Source organism: Tarenaya hassleriana, unplaced genomic scaffold (assembly GCF_000463585.1).
Source record: "Tarenaya hassleriana unplaced genomic scaffold, ASM46358v1 Cleome28, whole genome shotgun sequence".
Lineage (NCBI taxonomy): Eukaryota > Viridiplantae > Streptophyta > Magnoliopsida > Brassicales > Cleomaceae > Tarenaya > Tarenaya hassleriana.
The window spans coordinates 1,998,237-2,014,322 of NW_010966021.1; the positions used below are offsets into that span (position 1 = coordinate 1,998,237).

Consider the following 16,086-nt stretch of genomic DNA (forward strand, 5'->3'; position numbering starts at 1 on the left):
TTCGGAATCTGGAGGAAACTAGAGCGGTTGCACATAGAGCAATCTCTCCCCAATAGGATGTACCTCATGCAGAGGGTGTCAGGGTTTAGGATGGACAGCTCTAGGACAATAGAGGAGAATTTAGACATTTTCCAGAAGCTATTGTCCGATCTTCACAGCCTAAATGTGAAGGTAGAGGAGGAGTATCAAGCAGTTTACCTGCTGAATGGAACACTGCGACAATGGAGTATTCTAGGGTTCCTTTTTTTCATTTAATTTCTCCGATTTCTCCCGGAGAAGGAAGGGAATGAAAATTATTGTTGAGTCTTCAGCAAATACTCTGAGCGAAGAAGAAGGTTTCAAAGCTTCGGGTTCGGTCAGAGGGTTCCAAAACGCGGAGGGGCAATTCGGTCATTTGGTTCTTTAGGGTAAATGAAACCCTAATGTTTGTTTGAGTCTCAGACTTCTGCGTTTTTCGGTTTTTTGGTGGTTTCTCTCTCTAGGTCGGCGAACTTGTGTTCTCCGGTGTTCGGGGTCGATTTTCCGGTCGATCTCCGGCAGCTCTCTTTGTGTAACCCTAGATTTTTCAACCTACCAGACCTAATAGACTCTAAACCTGCCTACCTAAGACCTGATTACGTCTAATCAGACCTACCCCAAGGCTCACACTGACCTAACCAACCTAGATCAGACCTAAAACCGAGTCTATTCTGTCCCCCTAAGTCCTAATCAGACCTAAGCCAACCCAATATTGACTTACCTACCCCTGATCAGACTTGAATTAACCTAATCAGATCTAAACTAAGTCTAAACCGACCTAATTAAATCTGATCAGACCTTATCTAGCCTAATACCGACTTCTCACTCACCTAGTTCAGCCAAATCCTCCTATTCAGGCCTAACCGGACAGAATTGCCGGACTCTATGACTGAGGATAGGTAACCAAAGTCTACCGCAGATCTAATCTGCCTTTACCTAGGATAGATCGACCTATACAGATCCTAAATACCCTATACCAGACAGAATGCCCTAAGAACCGGACTCTATCTAACCCAATCGAACCAATCAGACCTAAAACCGACCAATTTAAGTCCTAATCAGACACCCCTGACCCTAAACCGATCAATCTAGACCTGTTCTAATCGATACAGACCCTAAACCAAACAAACTCAGCCCTATTTGGACAAATCAGACCCTAATCAGACCTAAACCGGCCCAATCCCAATCTAAATTGACCTAAACCGGACTCTATTGTCCTAAACCGGTCCTAGATTGACCTAAACCGGTCTGGGTTATCCCGAACCGGACCTAAATTGACTCGAACCGGTCTGAACCGGTCCAATTGACCCCAAACCGGACCTGAACCGGTCCAATTGACCTGAACCGATCCGGTTTTCCTAACCCGGTCAACTGTTGACCAGAAATTGGTCAACGTTTGACCTAACCCGACTAAACCGGTTCGATTTTGAATCGAGCCCGGTCCAATTAGACAATTTCGATTTAACCGGCTAAACCGGATTAAACCAGAAACCCTAATTTTCGGAAGTTTTGGCAGCCGAGTTAACCCGAGTCAACACGGTGGTTGACTCACCCCGGTCTCCGAATCAGACGTGACTCAGTGAGCCACGGCCGATTTCACCGGAGAACCGTCGGTTTTTCCACCGGTTTTCCCTTCCCGCACCTAGATCTAGCACGAAACCAGGTAATCTTACCTCCTTGGACTCCAAAACTCGGCTGTGTGACTCAGTCCGAGTCTGGATCCGGAACCTTACCTCTCTTCCACCACCGGATCTGAGCGCCGCCGCCGATGTACGTTGCCGATCTCCCCACGAGAAGGCTCCTTTCGAAGTTTCGACCCTGAAACACTCGACACACACCGTTAGAACGCTCAAACCTAAACCCCAGAGTTTCGGACTTACCTCGACCGTCGATCGCCGTCGATGTCCGCCACTCCCTGCCTCGAAACCGGGCTCCTGATACCACTTGTAGAGTATTTACCCTCCGATTCACCTCAGCGACACTCCGATTTCACTCGTGTGAGCAAGAAATGAAAGAAGGAGAGACGACACAGAGTTTACGAGTTCGGTACCGAGCTCTAACGCTCGGTGCCTACGTCTCGGGAAGAGGGAACCGCTATTTGCTAGGTACAACACAGAAACACGCCGGAGAATCGACCGGAGTCGACTACAGCGCAACCGGAGAACCGAAGTTCGCCAAGAGAGAGAGAGAGATGAGAAACCCTAGAGAGAAGACGGAAAAACGCAAAGTGTTCCGAAAAACCCGAAAACCCTAGGACTCATAACGCGTCCTTTACATTTTCCCAAAATACCCCTCAGAGACTCTGCTTCATTCCGAGGCTTTGGAAGCCTCCAAACTGATCAGCGGGTTTGGACGAAGAACGCTTCCAACAATACAGTTTGTTGAATGATTTCACAGTGTTGAAATTTTCTTTCTGTTGCCGGGAATGCCACTTTGATATTGCGAATGAGGAAAACAATGTGAATATGTGGTTCTTGCAGTGGAAGATCAAGAAGCTTTGCTTTGAGTTTGATACAGATTCGTATTATCGAGCTCTAGATGCTAAAGTAAAGGTAAGAACAACAATCTCGTTTCATAAGAGAAACTTATGAGTTTGATGTTGTTCACTCCTCTCAGAATGATGTGCTTTATCAAGTTTTTAGTTTGATCTCTGTCTCTGTAGGATTACGCTTCTTCAGTTGGGATAGAGGTTTTCTCTCCAGTCAGTCATACCCTTTTCAATCCATCCGATATTATACGAGAAGTGAGTGGAATTTGTATATTAGTACTTTGTGTTAGATGTTCTTACATGAAACTGATACATGTGTTTTTGTTTTTCATTGTGGGGGTAGAATGGTGGGAGGCCGCCTTTGAGCTACCAGTCATTTCTGAAAATTGCCGGGGAGCCCTCGTGTGAAAGATCTGAACTCGTGATGTCTTATTCTTCACTTCCTCCGGTTGGGGACACTGGAAATCTTGACATTTCGGCTGTACCAAATATCGAGGAACTTGGCTATAGAGACGATGAACAAGTTAGGAGACAATCCATTTGTTAAGGGCTTAAAAAAATTTGATCATCGAGAAAAACTTATTCGAGCTGGTATGGTTGTAGGATGAGCGGACTCCTTTTATAGGTGGTGAAACAGAAGCCTTGAAGCGACTGGACGAGTCAATGAGAGATGAGGTCTGGTTTAGAATTGGAACCGTGTTGATATGACAGACGTTTTTTTTTCTCAGAATCTCTGTAGTTGCAATGAGTGAAACCGTTTGATGAGTGCCACACTTTTGAAATAAACATGGTGAAACCCGCAAAAACCAAGTATTTATGGGAACTGTGGGCGGAATGTCTCGGTAAAAGCTTCTGCTTTTGAAGATTCGCCATTAGATTTCCCAAGACTAGTACTTTCGCATTAACTTAGTTTTGCTATGCACGCCTTACTGAATGTATATCTTTGTTATAGAAATTGATTAAGCTGACTTCTTTATTTGTAGAGCAGGCATGGGTGGCAGATTTCGAGAAACCAAAGGGCGATCCTTCAGCGTTCTTGAAGCCTGCAACAACGGTCCTATCACCTTATCTGAAAGTGAGTTTCATTAGCATAAAGCTACACTGTCGGGTGTCGGGTTTTTCTTTCCTTGTAGCTCTTTAACCAGCAACCCACTCGGTATTTTCCCCTTCCATCATCATAATCTTTGCATCTTGTTTCTATTCTAACCTTTTGAAAGTTCGGATGCCTTTCTTCGAGGTACTTTTACCAACGCATTCAAAGTATTTACAAGAGTGTCAAAAAGCATACATCCCCACCGGTTTCTCTCCTCGGACAGGTCAGTCAATAAGCAGAGTAGATTAGTTTGCTGGTTCTGCAGAAATTTGATCTATTATTTTTATTTCTGTAGTTACTATGGCGAGAATTTTTCTATACTGCTGCATTTGGTACCCCTAATTTTGACAAAATGAAGGGAAACAGGATATGCAGACAGGTAAACAGATAGCAAACTCTAGTACATTTTCTCTTGTCACGTTCTTGAAGCTTGTAAACAAAGATCTTCATCTACCTCAGACCAATCTTTTAGTTATGTACCTAAACTAGATTCCATGGAACGATGATCATGAAATGTTGGTGGCTTGGAGGGATGGTAAGACGGGTTATCCTTGGATTGATGCCATCATGGTTCAGGTTAGATCTTTCGAGAAGTGAAAAGCTTAAAACTTTTCGTTCTTTTTTAAAGAACTTCCATTTCTTGGCATCATTATGCTTAGTGAACAGAATCTAACTTAGATCTTAGACAAAGTGAACAGTTTTGCTGAATTATTTCTGTAGCTCCGTAAATGGGGTTGGATGCATCATCTGGCACGTCACTGCGTTGCCTGTTTCCTAACTCGTGGCGATCTGGTATGATGCCTCGTCTATTCTTTCAGGTTTTACCTTTTTCCTCTTGACTTGTCGTTGACATGATTATCTCTGATGTAAGTTCATACATTGGGAAAACGGCCGTGATGTCTTCGAGAGACTTCTGATAGATTCAGACTGGGCAATCAATAACGGAAACTGGATGTGGTTATCTTGTTCATCATTCTTTTACCAGGTCCAGTTTTACTTTTCGTTTTTTGTCCCTTAAGCTTGTTCTACAACCCGATAGAGAGATCTGACCAATCTCAACCTTCATTTACGTGTTTGCAGTATAACCGTATATATTCTCCTATAACTTTTGGCAAGAAGTACGATCCCGATGGGAAATACATTAGGCATTTCCTCCCCGTCCTGAAAGGTACCCGGGACTTATTCCATCATAATTTCATCTCAGAAAGTTTAGCTTCCATACAATTTTCACGAGTTGAATGATTTTTATGATCAGATATGCCAAAGCAGTATATTTACGAGCCATGGACCGCGCCTCTGAGTGTTCAAACTAAAGCAAACTGCATAATCGGGAAGGACTATCCAAAACCAGGTTAGTGTTCTCATCTCCTGTCATGTGTACACGAGGATCTGGGCGTAAGTTAAGCTATGAACACATATCATTAGTGAAGAAATCAAAATCTCGGGTAAATAATCGCGATACTTTTGAAGCTACCATTCAAGACTCATTTTATGATATTTTTTTTCACAAGAATTGCTGAATAATGCCTCATATTGTTTCCATTAACAAATACTTACACATTCGTATGCATCTCCAGTAGTTTTAAACATCAGCCGATCTATGGACAAGTTCTTGATTTGTATTGTTCTAAATCTGTTCTTGGCAGTGGTTTGTCACGATTCTGCGGGCAAGGAATGCAGAAGGAAGATGAGTGAAGCGTATGCGTTGAACCAGAAGAAGAACGGTCAGGTGGGCGATGAAGATTTGAGGAATTTGAGGAGAAAGCTCGAGAAAGATGAACACGACGAGTCCATGACCAGGAAACAGAGATCAAAACTCAACTAAGTAGAAAAGATTTCAGACATGGTTGCTGGAATACTTGGCTGATAAAATTAGTTTCAGACATTGATAAGTAAGCTGTTCTGTCATAATCTTCGCTTTGTTCTTCATGTTCTCAGTTATCTTGTGGATTGTATTAAGCGACCTTTTGAAGATTCTTTGCAACCCAAAAAGCGTGACAATATTATGATTTTCCAGGGGTGTATTTTGTGTTTATGAAAATATGGGGCTCATATGTAAAGTCTGAAAACTGTTGTCCGTAGTTTATAAAATGGGAAAATGGCCTGGGATGGAAAAATCCCTTCGGACATCAACCCTCTAATGCTTATATAAAGGACAAGAACACCTTCTCTCTGCTCACCTTCGCGATTAGCTCTTTTCTTATTCACATAGTTGTAATTTTTTTTTAAAAAAAATTAAATTTTCGATCCGAGTTTCAGACGCTGCACCTCACAGGAACTGCAGAAATCTAGGGTTTTCCCCCTTAAATCTGTGAATGTAAAAAGACAAGAATTAGGCATGATTTTTTCCGATCTTCACTTATCAGCTCTTGTTCTGTAGATTTTAGCGTTTCTGCTCCTTCGATTTTTCCCAGAATCGCTTGGATTAGTAACCCTTTTCTTGAATCCAATAGGGGTTGTGGTTCGCGTTACAGTCTTTGGATCGATCGAGTGTCTATTAGGGTTCATCTTCGTCTTCTCTGTTGTTAAATAAGAGCGATGGAGAAGAAAAAGGTCGCTGTTCCGCTAGTGTGCCATGGACATTCGAGGCCTGTCGTGGATTTGTTCTACAGTCCAGTGACTCCAGATGGTTTCTTCCTCATCAGTGCAAGCAAGGGTAATTTGCTTTATCATTTGTTATCCACATTGAATTTTGCCTTCGACAATGAATTGGAGTTTCGATTATCTTAGATTAGAAGTAGCGGAGAAATCTCCGATTTAAATCATTCGTTTAATTCAGGCGTAGTACAAGCTTCGGAACACAGATTCTGGATTCAGATTTTTTCTAGGACATTCATTCGACGATAATTTAGTGTACAACGATGAAAGAATCATCCTAGGTTTTACAGAAAGGTGTTGGCTGGCAACCTAGGAGGTCGGTGTTATAGCCTTTCTATCAGAAACTTGAATCGACGAGCTTTTTTGGTGTAGATAGTTTCACTTTTCCGGAAACAACCTTAACAGGGTTTCCATACCCTATGTTATGTTTGGTTCATGTTTCATGGGTTGCCTTTTATTCCATTGTTACATGATTATGAACTTTCTGTTGGCAACTCTCTTTTTTAGCTAAGAGATTGTGAGTTCTCATTTCTTGGTGTTAGATTCCCACCCTATGTTGAGAAACGGAGAAACCGGCGATTGGATTGGTACATTCGAAGGACATAAAGGTGCAGTGTGGAGTTCTTGTCTGGATACCAATGCCTTACGGGCTGCATCTGCATCGGCAGATTTTTCAGCGTACGTTATTCTAAAGCGTGAAATCTCTATAATTTTCAAATTGCCGAATGAGTTTCTTGGAAGGAGTATAACTACGTCTTTCATTTGTTTCAGTTAATAGTTAGATATAGCTTTATTGTTGTGTGTTTTTCATCTGTTTGAGATGATTTTTTTGTAAAAAAAAAATCCTTTATTCTTCATTATGTCATTCTTCTTCTGAGGTTATTGGTTGGCTTATCTAATATATATTCAGGAAACTTTGGGACGCATTGACGGGGGATGAACTGCATTCTTTCGAGCACAAGCATATAGTCCGAGCATGCTCCTTCTCGGAGGTAATTTCTAGTTATTTACCTTGTGATGTTGCTATTGTTTATTTGGTGACCTAAGTTTTGTCAGTTTTTAGTTTCCGGAACACGGATAAGCCTGCCTTACCATTTAGTGGTCAGGGTAAATGTGGCAGTCGGATTACTGTGTACCACAAACAATTTTACAAACAAGTTTAGCAGAATTTCAAATTGGATGCTTTCTGGTTTTGGTTCGTCTATTTGATATGATATATAAAATTTCCTGAAATCATCTATATAAGATCAAAGTGATCCGGCTTCCTGCTTCTCTCCAGTGGTAGACCCTTAAATTCATGAATGATTTCTTACTTTTGTATGTTCTCCATAAACAGCCATAAAAAGTAGTTGTCATGTTTGTGGCTGGTGTGTTTGGTTTCGCCAGGATACACACCTACTGGTCACAGGAGGACTCGAGAAAATTCTCCGCGTATTTGATCTGAATCGCTTAGATGCACCTCCTAGAGAGGTCGATAAATCTCCTGGATCTATCAGAACCGTTACATGGCTTCACAGTGATCAAACAATATTAAGTTCTTGTACCGATATCGGTGGTGTGAGGTATGAATTATTATAAGATCATGCGTCTATCTACATGTATGCTGTTGCATGCTGATATCGGTTGGTGGATTAAACTTTTTGTTTCGTTTTCCGTTTTTTCTCTATGGATTCTGATGTTGGAATATGATGCAGGTTGTGGGATGTAAGGAGTGGAAAGATTGTCCAAACACTAGAAACCGAGTCGTCCGTCACAAGTGCTGAAGTTAGCCAAGATGGTCGGTATATTACAACTGCTGATGGGTCCACTGTTAAATTCTGGGATGCGAACCAGTAAGTTATCGTTTCAGACAGATAGTTTCCTCTTGTAATAGACTTTTTGTCAATCGATTTCGTTAAAGCTCTATTCTTTGTCTTCCCTTTCTTCCCAGTTTCGGACTCGTGAAGAGCTACAACATGCCCTGCACTGTCGAGTCCGCATCATTGGAACCGAAATTCGGTAACAAATTCGTTGCTGGCGGAGAAGATATGTGGGTCAGAGTGTTTGATTTCCATAGTGGCGAGGAGATTGGTAAGTGAAGTGACGCAGAGACATATGCATCATCATTGTTAAGAAATTATAGATTTTGAGAACTGCCCATAATCAAGAATCGAGAACGTGTATTTGCCTTCACTCACTGGCTCTTTTGCTCTAAACCGTGTCAGGTTGCAACAAGGGTCACCATGGTCCGGTGCATTGCGTGAGGTTTTCGCCTACGGGTGAGTCCTATGCCTCGGGATCCGAGGATGGCACGATCAGGATCTGGCAGACAGCTCCTTCGAATCCCGAGGACAACAAAACAAGCACCGGGAGAGCGAAACAAACCGTCGAAGAAGTTGCCCGTAAGATCGAAGGCTTTCATATGAACAAGGAAGGGAAACCCTCGGAGAAACCATCTTAAACCTCTTAGAAAACGGACAGTGTTTGGCCTAACATATTTGCTCTGTCTTGTTTTGTTTCCAGACTGCTTGGGGGAATACAGAAACAAAGATCTCTCTCTCTCTCTCTCTCTCTCTCTCTCTCTCTCTCTCTGTGTGTGTTTGTGTAGGTGTTATTTTGTATCTTTTAGTTATAAAGAGGCTTTTTCATAATTAATACATCTTGGGGGCCGGATTTGTGATTTTTGATAATTTGATATGGGCCTTGGGCTTTTTCACTATATTTGAAACTGTGATTACCGACGGTCTTCAAGGGAGTAAAACGTAAATTAACACTAACGCTAGCACCGACTTACAGTGTTCTGTTCTCTCTGCGTGTGCGCCCCTCTCTCTCTCTCTCTCTCTCTCTCTCTCTCTCGTCGAGCGAGATCTGGTCTTCGTCGCCGTCTCTCTTTCTTCGGGGATTTTGGCGGGAAAATGTCGGGGAAAGGAGCGAAAGGGCTGATTACGGGAAAACCCAGCGGGAACGACAAGGACAAGGACAAGAAGAAGCCCATCACTCGCTCTTCTCGTGCTGGTCTCCAGGTCTCTCTCTCTCAATATATATTTGTTTCTCCTCTCTTAGTATACGTATGGGCGTCTATATACGGCGCTTATATATATATATATATGTGTGTGTGTGTATCGATGTTTGGGGACGCGTCAGATAGAAGTAGATCGTTTTTGCGACGGATCTGATCAAGTGTCTGAGGGAGAAGATGTTGTCGGGTCAGTGGGGGATTGCAAGATTTGTTCTTGTCTTCGCAAAGGGAACGTTGTTTGTTTCTTTGTCGTGAATCGTGATTGTGGCGAAACATCTCTTTATCTTGTCCGATTCTCGCCTGACCCGATTTGTAATAACCCATTAGCCAATTACAGAATCAAAAACCAAATGGGCTTTGGATTTTTCTTCTTCTCATGATCATCACCAATGGCTGTCTGGTACTGGTATGCGCAGTTTCCGGTGGGTAGGGTTCATCGGCTGCTGAAGACAAGGTCCACTGCCCATGGACGCGTCGGAGCAACGGCGGCCGTGTACACGGCGGCCATACTGGAGTACCTCACGGCAGAAGTGCTGGAACTGGCGGGAAACGCGAGCAAGGACTTGAAGGTGAAACGGATAACGCCGAGGCACTTGCAGCTGGCCATCCGTGGCGACGAAGAGCTCGATACCCTCATCAAGGGAACCATAGCTGGAGGAGGAGTTATCCCTCACATTCACAAGTCCCTTATCAACAAATCCGTCAAGGAGTAAGCTTTTGAATCTTGTTCATAAAAAGCTCTTGCCATGGATTTTGCCTGTTTTCCAAATCACTGGATGGTGGTGTCAGAGACAGAGATCTGTTTAATGCTAATGCTTTTTGATAATACCTGAATTCGTATATTGAGTTTACATCCTTGGAATTTCGACAAAATGGGTAAAAGATGCAACCTTTATTCATTCTTTTTTTTCAATCCGTATTGTCAAAGGAAGCAGCTTTTATGTCAGTTTTGATTTGGAAACACAACAAGCTGTTATTATTACACATGAAAAACAACAATGGAATGTTCGTTTATACAAAAAAACGATATATATATATATATATATAAACTGCAAACTGAATCACTGGAAAATGATCATCACACTAAAACAGATCTTATAATATAAAAAAAGCAGCTAAAATTTCACAGCTCGCTTGATTGTGTTGATGGATGACCTGATGAAGTTGTTCTTGACGAGATACTCGTTCTCGTCGTCGTCCCCTGCAACCACAACCGGCTTCTTCCTGATACTATCGACGCCTTTCTTCGTCCCGAAGATCAACGATGGAGAGGACGGAATCCTCCTGAACGCTCTTGCGCTTTCCGATCTCTTCACCGCTTTCTCTTTCGCCTTCTTCTCCGGGGTTTTCTTGGAGTCGAAACTCGTTCTGCCTCGGCCTGCACTTTCAGTTCTTGCTTCCTTTTTCTTTGCTGGTGTCTCGGGTTTTCGTTCCAGAGGGAACTTCAGGTCAAGCTTCTCGATGATTTCGTCCATTCTCTTCCCGTTTTCTTTCTCGTTCGATTCTTGAGGAGGAGGAGGATCATCTGAATCATCCTGTTTGTTGTTTTCCAGCAAAATCTGTAGCCATTTCTCTACGTTTCCTCTCCCTCGTTCTTTCCTGCTTTCTTCATCTTCCTCTTCCTCCTTCTCTGCTTCTTTTTCAACACAGAATTCTCTAAAGCTCCTTCTCATCTCTTCTTGTATCCCTCCTACCTTCTTCGGGTTATCTTCTAACACAACTAGGGATCTCTCAGAAACCTCGGTCTTTGTCTTCTGTTCTTCAGAACCTGTCTGTTCCTCCTCAATTTCCTTGGCCATGGATGAAGAACCAGCTTCTGCCTCGGAGGCTTTGTTTTCTTCTTCAAGAAAAGCTCTCAACTCCCTGTGTGGAGTTTCCGCCATTGTTGCAGGAAGATACAGAGCCATCTTTCGGTCTCTATCATCTAATAACAAGTCCTCGTACTGCAGTATCCTCGACCTTTTCCTCGCTTGCTCCAACTCGGGCCTGACCCGTTTCTCAAGCTCCTCTCTTTCTTTGAATTTCTTGTGAAGTTCTTTCTCTGAGGCATCACAAATCGCCTTTTGCGCCTCTAGTCTCGCCATTAAGGCACCAGTCGCCGCCTGGTTCAGCCTCACTTGCTCCTTGTACACTACACTCCTGCAAAGAAAAACGTTTCCATCCATGTTATGCACAACCTTTCGGGGAAAATCCCATATATGAAAACGGATTCTCGGTAGTAAAATCTCTCTTACTGGTGCATCGCATCACGGATCATTTTCTCGAGCATAATCCGGTACGAACACTGTGATTCTGCCAACCTCCTGCACTTTTCAGCCCGTCTCCTTCGCTTAATAAGTTCTCTCTCCAACTCCTGAATCGTCATACGCTCTTCGTTGTTCTTTACCGTCATCTCATTCAGCTCGTCATCTACTTTCTTTATCTCCGCCCTCATATTGTGAGCTTCCTCTCGTTGTTTCAGCGAATCCCTTGCAGCAACAATGGCATGATACGGATTTTTCAGAAAATCTGGATTCTCTTTCTGTTTCCTTGCACTGAGTTTCATCTGATTTCCTGCCAAGACATAACCAGATTTTAAGAGTGGCGATTGTACTAGATGACAAGAACAAGGACGTTTATTCTGCCGTGAGTACTAACTAACCTGTCGTTTGGCGATTGTAATCGAGTGACCTCAAAACCATCGAAGGGTCATAAGATTCTCTTCGAGAAACAACGACTGCAGCCGCGGCTAGGCCAAGCTTCTCTTTCGATTCAACGAAATGTTGCGGGAAATGATGAGATTCCACGGTTTGTGACCCGTTGAGTTCCTCGCTCTCACCTTCCTTGAACAAGAAGGAAAACGCTCTCCTCCTGTCAAACGTCATTAATCCAATTAAGCAAAGAGCTTACATTTAACCGTATTTTCCAACGAGGAAGATGAACATATCGAAGGATTGTTCACCTGAAATCGGAATTCGAAGCTGCAAAGATCGACAAAAACTGATTCACCGAGATGCCCACTTGAAGGTCCCACCACGGAACCAGGAACTCGAGCTTGTCACGCTTGTTCTTACAAGCCTGCCATTGTAGTATCCTAAGGTTGCTCGGGACAGTTAACCCTCCTCCTACATCCCAGAATCAGACCAAACCGTTCTACTTAGATGACAAAACGAGAAAGAACAAAACTCGTAACTCTGACAACAAGTGAAGGAGATTTGTAGAGATGAGAGTCTGTACTTGAACAAGGGAACCAGTGATCAAAATCCCAAGCGAGAGGAGAAGCTGAATCCGCATGGAAGTAGAGAACATTCCCGCATGGATCAACCCGGATAACGGCTGGATCGAACCCGGCATTACTACAAACAAAATCAAGGGCAGTCAGAATCATAAGCTCTGAGAACTCATTCTGCTTACTGTTAACTAAGAAGAGATTTATTTATATGCATACCCTAGATGATTGAGTTGCTTCCACAGGAGGCTGAGATAGATCTTCGGCTTGGCCGTACGCCTCGCCTTTGGATCGATTACCGGGAACATTTCACTTAGTTCCTTGGATCTCAAACTCTTCAGGCATAAAAAAAAGGAGGAAACTTTGAGTTGCATGTTTCAGAATGTAAGGAATTGTTAGTCTGTAATGAAATTAGAAACATTCTCCATTCGTGAGAAAAAAAGTTGTCAGAATCTTCCAAAACCTAGAAACGTTTATGAAGCTCAAGAGCTGGATATGGTGAAATCTACCAAACAATTACTAACCTTTCGCATTGACTGAAGAACCCTAAATTTTTTTCAAAAGTTTCTGAATCTCACACGGTTTATTCCACTTAAACAACATAGATTCATGTCGGGGGAACCGAACAGAGCCCGGGAAAATTCTGGGGCCTATTTACCTCGTTCTGCTGAAGAATGTACGGGGTGAACGTGAAGGGAGGGCCATTGTTGTACGGACAGAGATCGTAGTCCCGACAGATCTTCGCGTAGGCTCTCGGATAACCCAATCCCTCCTCGATCACCACGTCTTCCTCCGTAAATCCAAACTCGCTCGCCATTCTCACAGAGAACACCTCTCTCTCTCTGTGATTTTTGTGTGGAGAGGAAACAGAGTCTTCGGAGTTTCTGTTTTGGACAAGAAGATAAACTCAGGCAACGGTCGGATTCTTGCGCTTTCAAAGCTCTTCGTGGTTTGTTCGGTTTGTCTCCGTGTTTTTGGGTCAATAAAATTAAGTTTAAAATGAGAACGTTGGGCGACATTTTGAAGAGGAAAAAATGCCACGTCAGCATCCAAACGGCGTGGGTGTAACGGCTAATGACACGTCGGACCCACGCTCCTCCACGGGAATTTAATTCTTTATTTATTTATTTATTTTATTTTGTGACGTTGTATCTCTCTCGTGAAGGGAAAAAAAAAAGTCATGGGCTTTCGGAATTTTATGAAGTGGAACCTTTTTTTTTGGAATTTAAAAAGGGATTTTGAATAAAGGAGCAATGATTACGGTCTTAATTTAAATCAAAATTAGGATCAAAACGGAAAATTTTCATTTAGCTTATAAAGTTTGAATGTGTATGGTGGTATATTTCCTTTGGGCTTTTCTTGGTCCCTAAACTATATTATTGGGCCACATCTAAGTCAGATTTCACTTGATGGGCCTTGGAGAGATATTACGAATCTTAACTCTGCTCGTTTGGACCGAAACGCCAAACGTGGTTTTTGGCGTTTCTAAACGCGCAAATCATGTCGACTGTTGGTAATTCTCTAAAGTGTTAATCCTATGTTGTCTTTCACGGATTTGTTGTATGTATGTATGTATGTATGTATGTATGTATGTATGTATGTATGTATGTATGTATGTATGTATGTATGTATGGTATGTATGGTATGTATGGTATGTATGTATGTATGTATGTATATATGTATGTATGTATGTATGTATGTATGAAAAACTGCATATGCCAATTGGAATAAGTAAACAGATTTAAAGACTTAGACCCAATTAAAAAAAAGAGAGAGAGAGAGAGTGAGTCAAGGTCAATGCATTCGGACAAAACCCCTCGAACACGCTGCGAAGCCCGAAATGATTATATTTAATTATTTATACCTTTAAACGAAACAATGGTTTAAAAAACCGAGAGAAAAAAAATTTATTTTGAGATTTAAATAACTTATATTTTTGTTTTTGGTAAAAAAAAAATCATGGTTTTGTATAAAATGATACGAATAGTTATTTCATTTGTATCAAATACAAAAACAGATTATGAATTTAAAACTAAATTGGCAATCAATGCCATCAAATGGTGTGATATTTATTTAGCAAATAAAGAAGAAGTAATTCCAGTATTATAATTATGTATTATGCTGTCTAAACAACTGATAGTTTTATATTTTGGTTTCAATTTACCACCACGTTTATTTTGGTATTACAAAATTAAAATTAGGATTTCAAGATATAAGAATATAATTTATTTGGATACTAAAATATAAAAATTTGACTTTCCTTTAGTGCCACCAAAACTGTCAGTTCATCTCATGTGATGTAAGATCGCATACCTGGACAATGATACGATCTCTTAATGGTGTATTGTAATATTGTGTAAAAGTAAAACCGTATGTTTATATTTTATATAGACATTTCCGTATAAATTGTGTCCATTATAAAATTGCAATTTTTATCATTGAAAAATCATATTTTTATAGAAATTGAAAGCCAAATACAAAATTATATATTTACATTTTCCCTAAAAGCTTATGTTAAATTTCCTTCCTAATATATATATGTGTGTGTGAGATTATGAAAAACTATGGGATGAAATTAGTTAAATAGAATTAAAAAAAAAGTTAGCTAATAGCAAAATCATCATTATGGAGTGAATGTAATGAATTAGACGATTTCAACGGAATTTTAAAATTAATTTTAGACATTAACAATAACTTATCAGATCCAATTCTTTATAATTCTTATGCGTTATATATTTTTGCAATTCCAATTGGACTTTTATATGATTGAAACGTGTTCATTGAATCCATCCGCTTTGCCTAATACTGTGAGATAATTCTAATTAATACATCCTAATCATGTTTAACATTTTTTAATTAAAAAAATGTTAAAAAACCTTCCGGAAATTACTTCAACTTCACTCCCTCTCCCTCTCTCTCTCTCGAGATCGAAATTCAACGACCGAACATTTGCTGAGAAATTAATGCAAGCCCACAGCAACTCTTCAGTGTTTGTGTCAAAGTTCATGTTCTTCTTTCTTTTCTTGGCAGAGAATTCCAAGAAAGTTTCCACCTTTGTCCTAAACTCAGTTAGAGCCAGCTCCTGCTATTTCCCAAGACAAAGTCCTCTGATGTTCTTACATTCATAAAAATGGTAAATTTCGTCCTCGCCTTCTTTCTCGCATATGGGTTGTGTTTTCCTTCCGCAATAAATTCGGTCGCCGATTTAGATTTTGAGTTTAAAGCTGAATCTGCTCCGAGATTTAGTTACGATCGGATCGATGAAGTGAAGAGACAGTGTAGGTCTGTTCTGTCCTCAGCTTCCGAACTGAAACTCGAAGACATATCTAGGGTTCGTGGTGTTAGGAAGGGGCTCGGATTCCAGTACGGAGATTGGAACCAAGATTCGGGCGCTTCCCCGATTTTGCCATTTGATGAGAGTACAAACCCATCGAGAAACTCGCTGGCTAAGCCCGTGAAGCTCGCCTCTTTCTGGGTCACGGATCTTGATCTTGCCCATCGATCCAAGAAATATGTGGGCGTTAATGGCGTTTTGATGCTCGGTATAACAGTAGATAATGGTTTACCCAGGAATCTGCGTTTTGATAGAAGCCGTCAATTCGAGTTATGGCCTGGTCATACTCAGCTTAAGATCTCCCTTCAAGGAGTTTATTTCGAGACGAAAGAGAATGACGGGGAAAGAG

At 41.5% G+C, this 16,086-nt stretch overlaps 5 protein-coding genes and 1 long non-coding RNA gene across 11 annotated transcripts in view; 4 read left to right on the plus strand and 2 right to left on the minus strand.

Moving 5' to 3' along the window:
* LOC104818045 ((6-4)DNA photolyase) overlaps positions 1-5,623 on the plus strand; it is a 7,773-nt gene extending 2,150 nt beyond the window's left edge. The window contains exons 2-14 of one of the 3 annotated variants that reach the window (XM_010547486.2): positions 2,499-2,570; positions 2,681-2,761; positions 2,850-3,029; positions 3,110-3,181; positions 3,495-3,581; positions 3,724-3,822; positions 3,895-3,978; positions 4,089-4,175; positions 4,320-4,391; positions 4,471-4,584; positions 4,680-4,767; positions 4,855-4,950; positions 5,246-5,623. In XM_010547486.2, coding sequence (XP_010545788.1) covers positions 2,499-2,570; positions 2,681-2,761; positions 2,850-3,029; positions 3,110-3,181; positions 3,495-3,581; positions 3,724-3,822; positions 3,895-3,978; positions 4,089-4,175; positions 4,320-4,391; positions 4,471-4,584; positions 4,680-4,767; positions 4,855-4,950; positions 5,246-5,424 — 1,311 coding nt within the window. In that variant the 3' untranslated portion in view covers positions 5,425-5,623. The remainder of the gene's footprint in view (positions 1-2,498; positions 2,571-2,680; positions 2,762-2,849; positions 3,030-3,109; positions 3,182-3,494; positions 3,582-3,723; positions 3,823-3,894; positions 3,979-4,088; positions 4,176-4,319; positions 4,392-4,470; positions 4,585-4,679; positions 4,768-4,854; positions 4,951-5,245) is intronic. The other 2 variants (XM_010547487.2, XM_010547488.2) reach the window with 2 other exon arrangements.
* Positions 5,624-5,776: 153 nt separating this feature from the next.
* Positions 5,777-8,858, plus strand: LOC104818044 (serine-threonine kinase receptor-associated protein-like). The gene is made up of 7 exons (XM_010547485.2): positions 5,777-6,255; positions 6,740-6,875; positions 7,108-7,189; positions 7,584-7,759; positions 7,892-8,029; positions 8,128-8,267; positions 8,402-8,858. The coding sequence occupies exons 1-7, from the start codon at positions 6,138-6,140 to the stop codon at positions 8,635-8,637; spliced, it is 1,026 nt and encodes a 341-aa protein (XP_010545787.1). The 5' UTR covers positions 5,777-6,137; the 3' UTR covers positions 8,638-8,858.
* LOC104818043 lies at positions 8,693-13,374 on the minus strand. Its single transcript, XR_772597.1, has 2 exons — positions 13,236-13,374; positions 8,693-8,766 (listed from the first exon to the last, which is right to left on the minus strand). It is a non-coding gene; the product is annotated as an uncharacterized LOC104818043 (long non-coding RNA).
* LOC104818042 (probable histone H2A variant 3) lies at positions 9,005-10,029 on the plus strand. Its single transcript, XM_010547483.2, has 2 exons — positions 9,005-9,199; positions 9,612-10,029. The coding sequence occupies exons 1-2, from the start codon at positions 9,092-9,094 to the stop codon at positions 9,906-9,908; spliced, it is 405 nt and encodes a 134-aa protein (XP_010545785.1). The 5' UTR covers positions 9,005-9,091; the 3' UTR covers positions 9,909-10,029.
* Positions 10,143-13,241, minus strand: LOC104818041 (trichohyalin). The gene is made up of 7 exons (XM_010547482.2): positions 13,062-13,241; positions 12,623-12,738; positions 12,412-12,530; positions 12,137-12,299; positions 11,837-12,045; positions 11,430-11,748; positions 10,143-11,334 (listed from the first exon to the last, which is right to left on the minus strand). Exons 1-7 carry the CDS (start codon positions 13,218-13,220, stop codon positions 10,311-10,313), a joined length of 2,109 nt encoding a protein of 702 aa, XP_010545784.1. The 5' UTR covers positions 13,221-13,241; the 3' UTR covers positions 10,143-10,310.
* A 1,944-nt stretch (positions 13,375-15,318) lies between the features above and the next one.
* Positions 15,319-16,086, plus strand: part of LOC104818053 — a 4,087-nt gene continuing 3,319 nt past the window's right edge. For 3 of the 4 annotated variants that reach the window (XR_772600.1, XR_002024432.1, XM_010547496.1), the window contains exon 1: positions 15,319-16,078. Coding sequence is in view for 2 of the 4 variants with exons in the window: in XM_010547496.1 (XP_010545798.1) it covers positions 15,534-16,078 (545 nt within the window). In the remaining 2 variants the exon portion in view is untranslated. The other variant, XM_010547497.1, reaches the window with a different exon arrangement.

What these genes read in the sequence shown, in the direction of transcription:
- LOC104818042 (XM_010547483.2), top strand. Translation starts at nt 9,092, where the DNA reads ATGTCGGGGAAAGGAGCGAAAGGGCTGATTACGGGAAAACCCAGCGGG. An exon ending in CTTCTCGTGCTGGTCTCCAG is followed by an intron (nt 9,200 to 9,611) that starts GTCTCTCTCTCT and finishes TGGTATGCGCAG; the next exon opens with TTTCCGGTGGGTAGGGTTCA.
- LOC104818044 (XM_010547485.2), top strand. Translation starts at nt 6,138, where the DNA reads ATGGAGAAGAAAAAGGTCGCTGTTCCGCTAGTGTGCCATGGACATTCG. An exon ending in GAGCATGCTCCTTCTCGGAG is followed by an intron (nt 7,190 to 7,583) that starts GTAATTTCTAGT and finishes TGGTTTCGCCAG; the next exon opens with GATACACACCTACTGGTCAC. An exon ending in AAATTCTGGGATGCGAACCA is followed by an intron (nt 8,030 to 8,127) that starts GTAAGTTATCGT and finishes CTTTCTTCCCAG; the next exon opens with TTTCGGACTCGTGAAGAGCT.
- LOC104818041 (XM_010547482.2), bottom strand. Translation starts at nt 13,220, where the DNA reads ATGGCGAGCGAGTTTGGATTTACGGAGGAAGACGTGGTGATCGAGGAG. An exon ending in AAGCAACTCAATCATCTAGG is followed by an intron (nt 12,531 to 12,622) that starts GTATGCATATAA and finishes TTTTGTTTGTAG; the next exon opens with TAATGCCGGGTTCGATCCAG. An exon ending in TTACAATCGCCAAACGACAG is followed by an intron (nt 11,749 to 11,836) that starts GTTAGTTAGTAC and finishes ATGTCTTGGCAG; the next exon opens with GAAATCAGATGAAACTCAGT.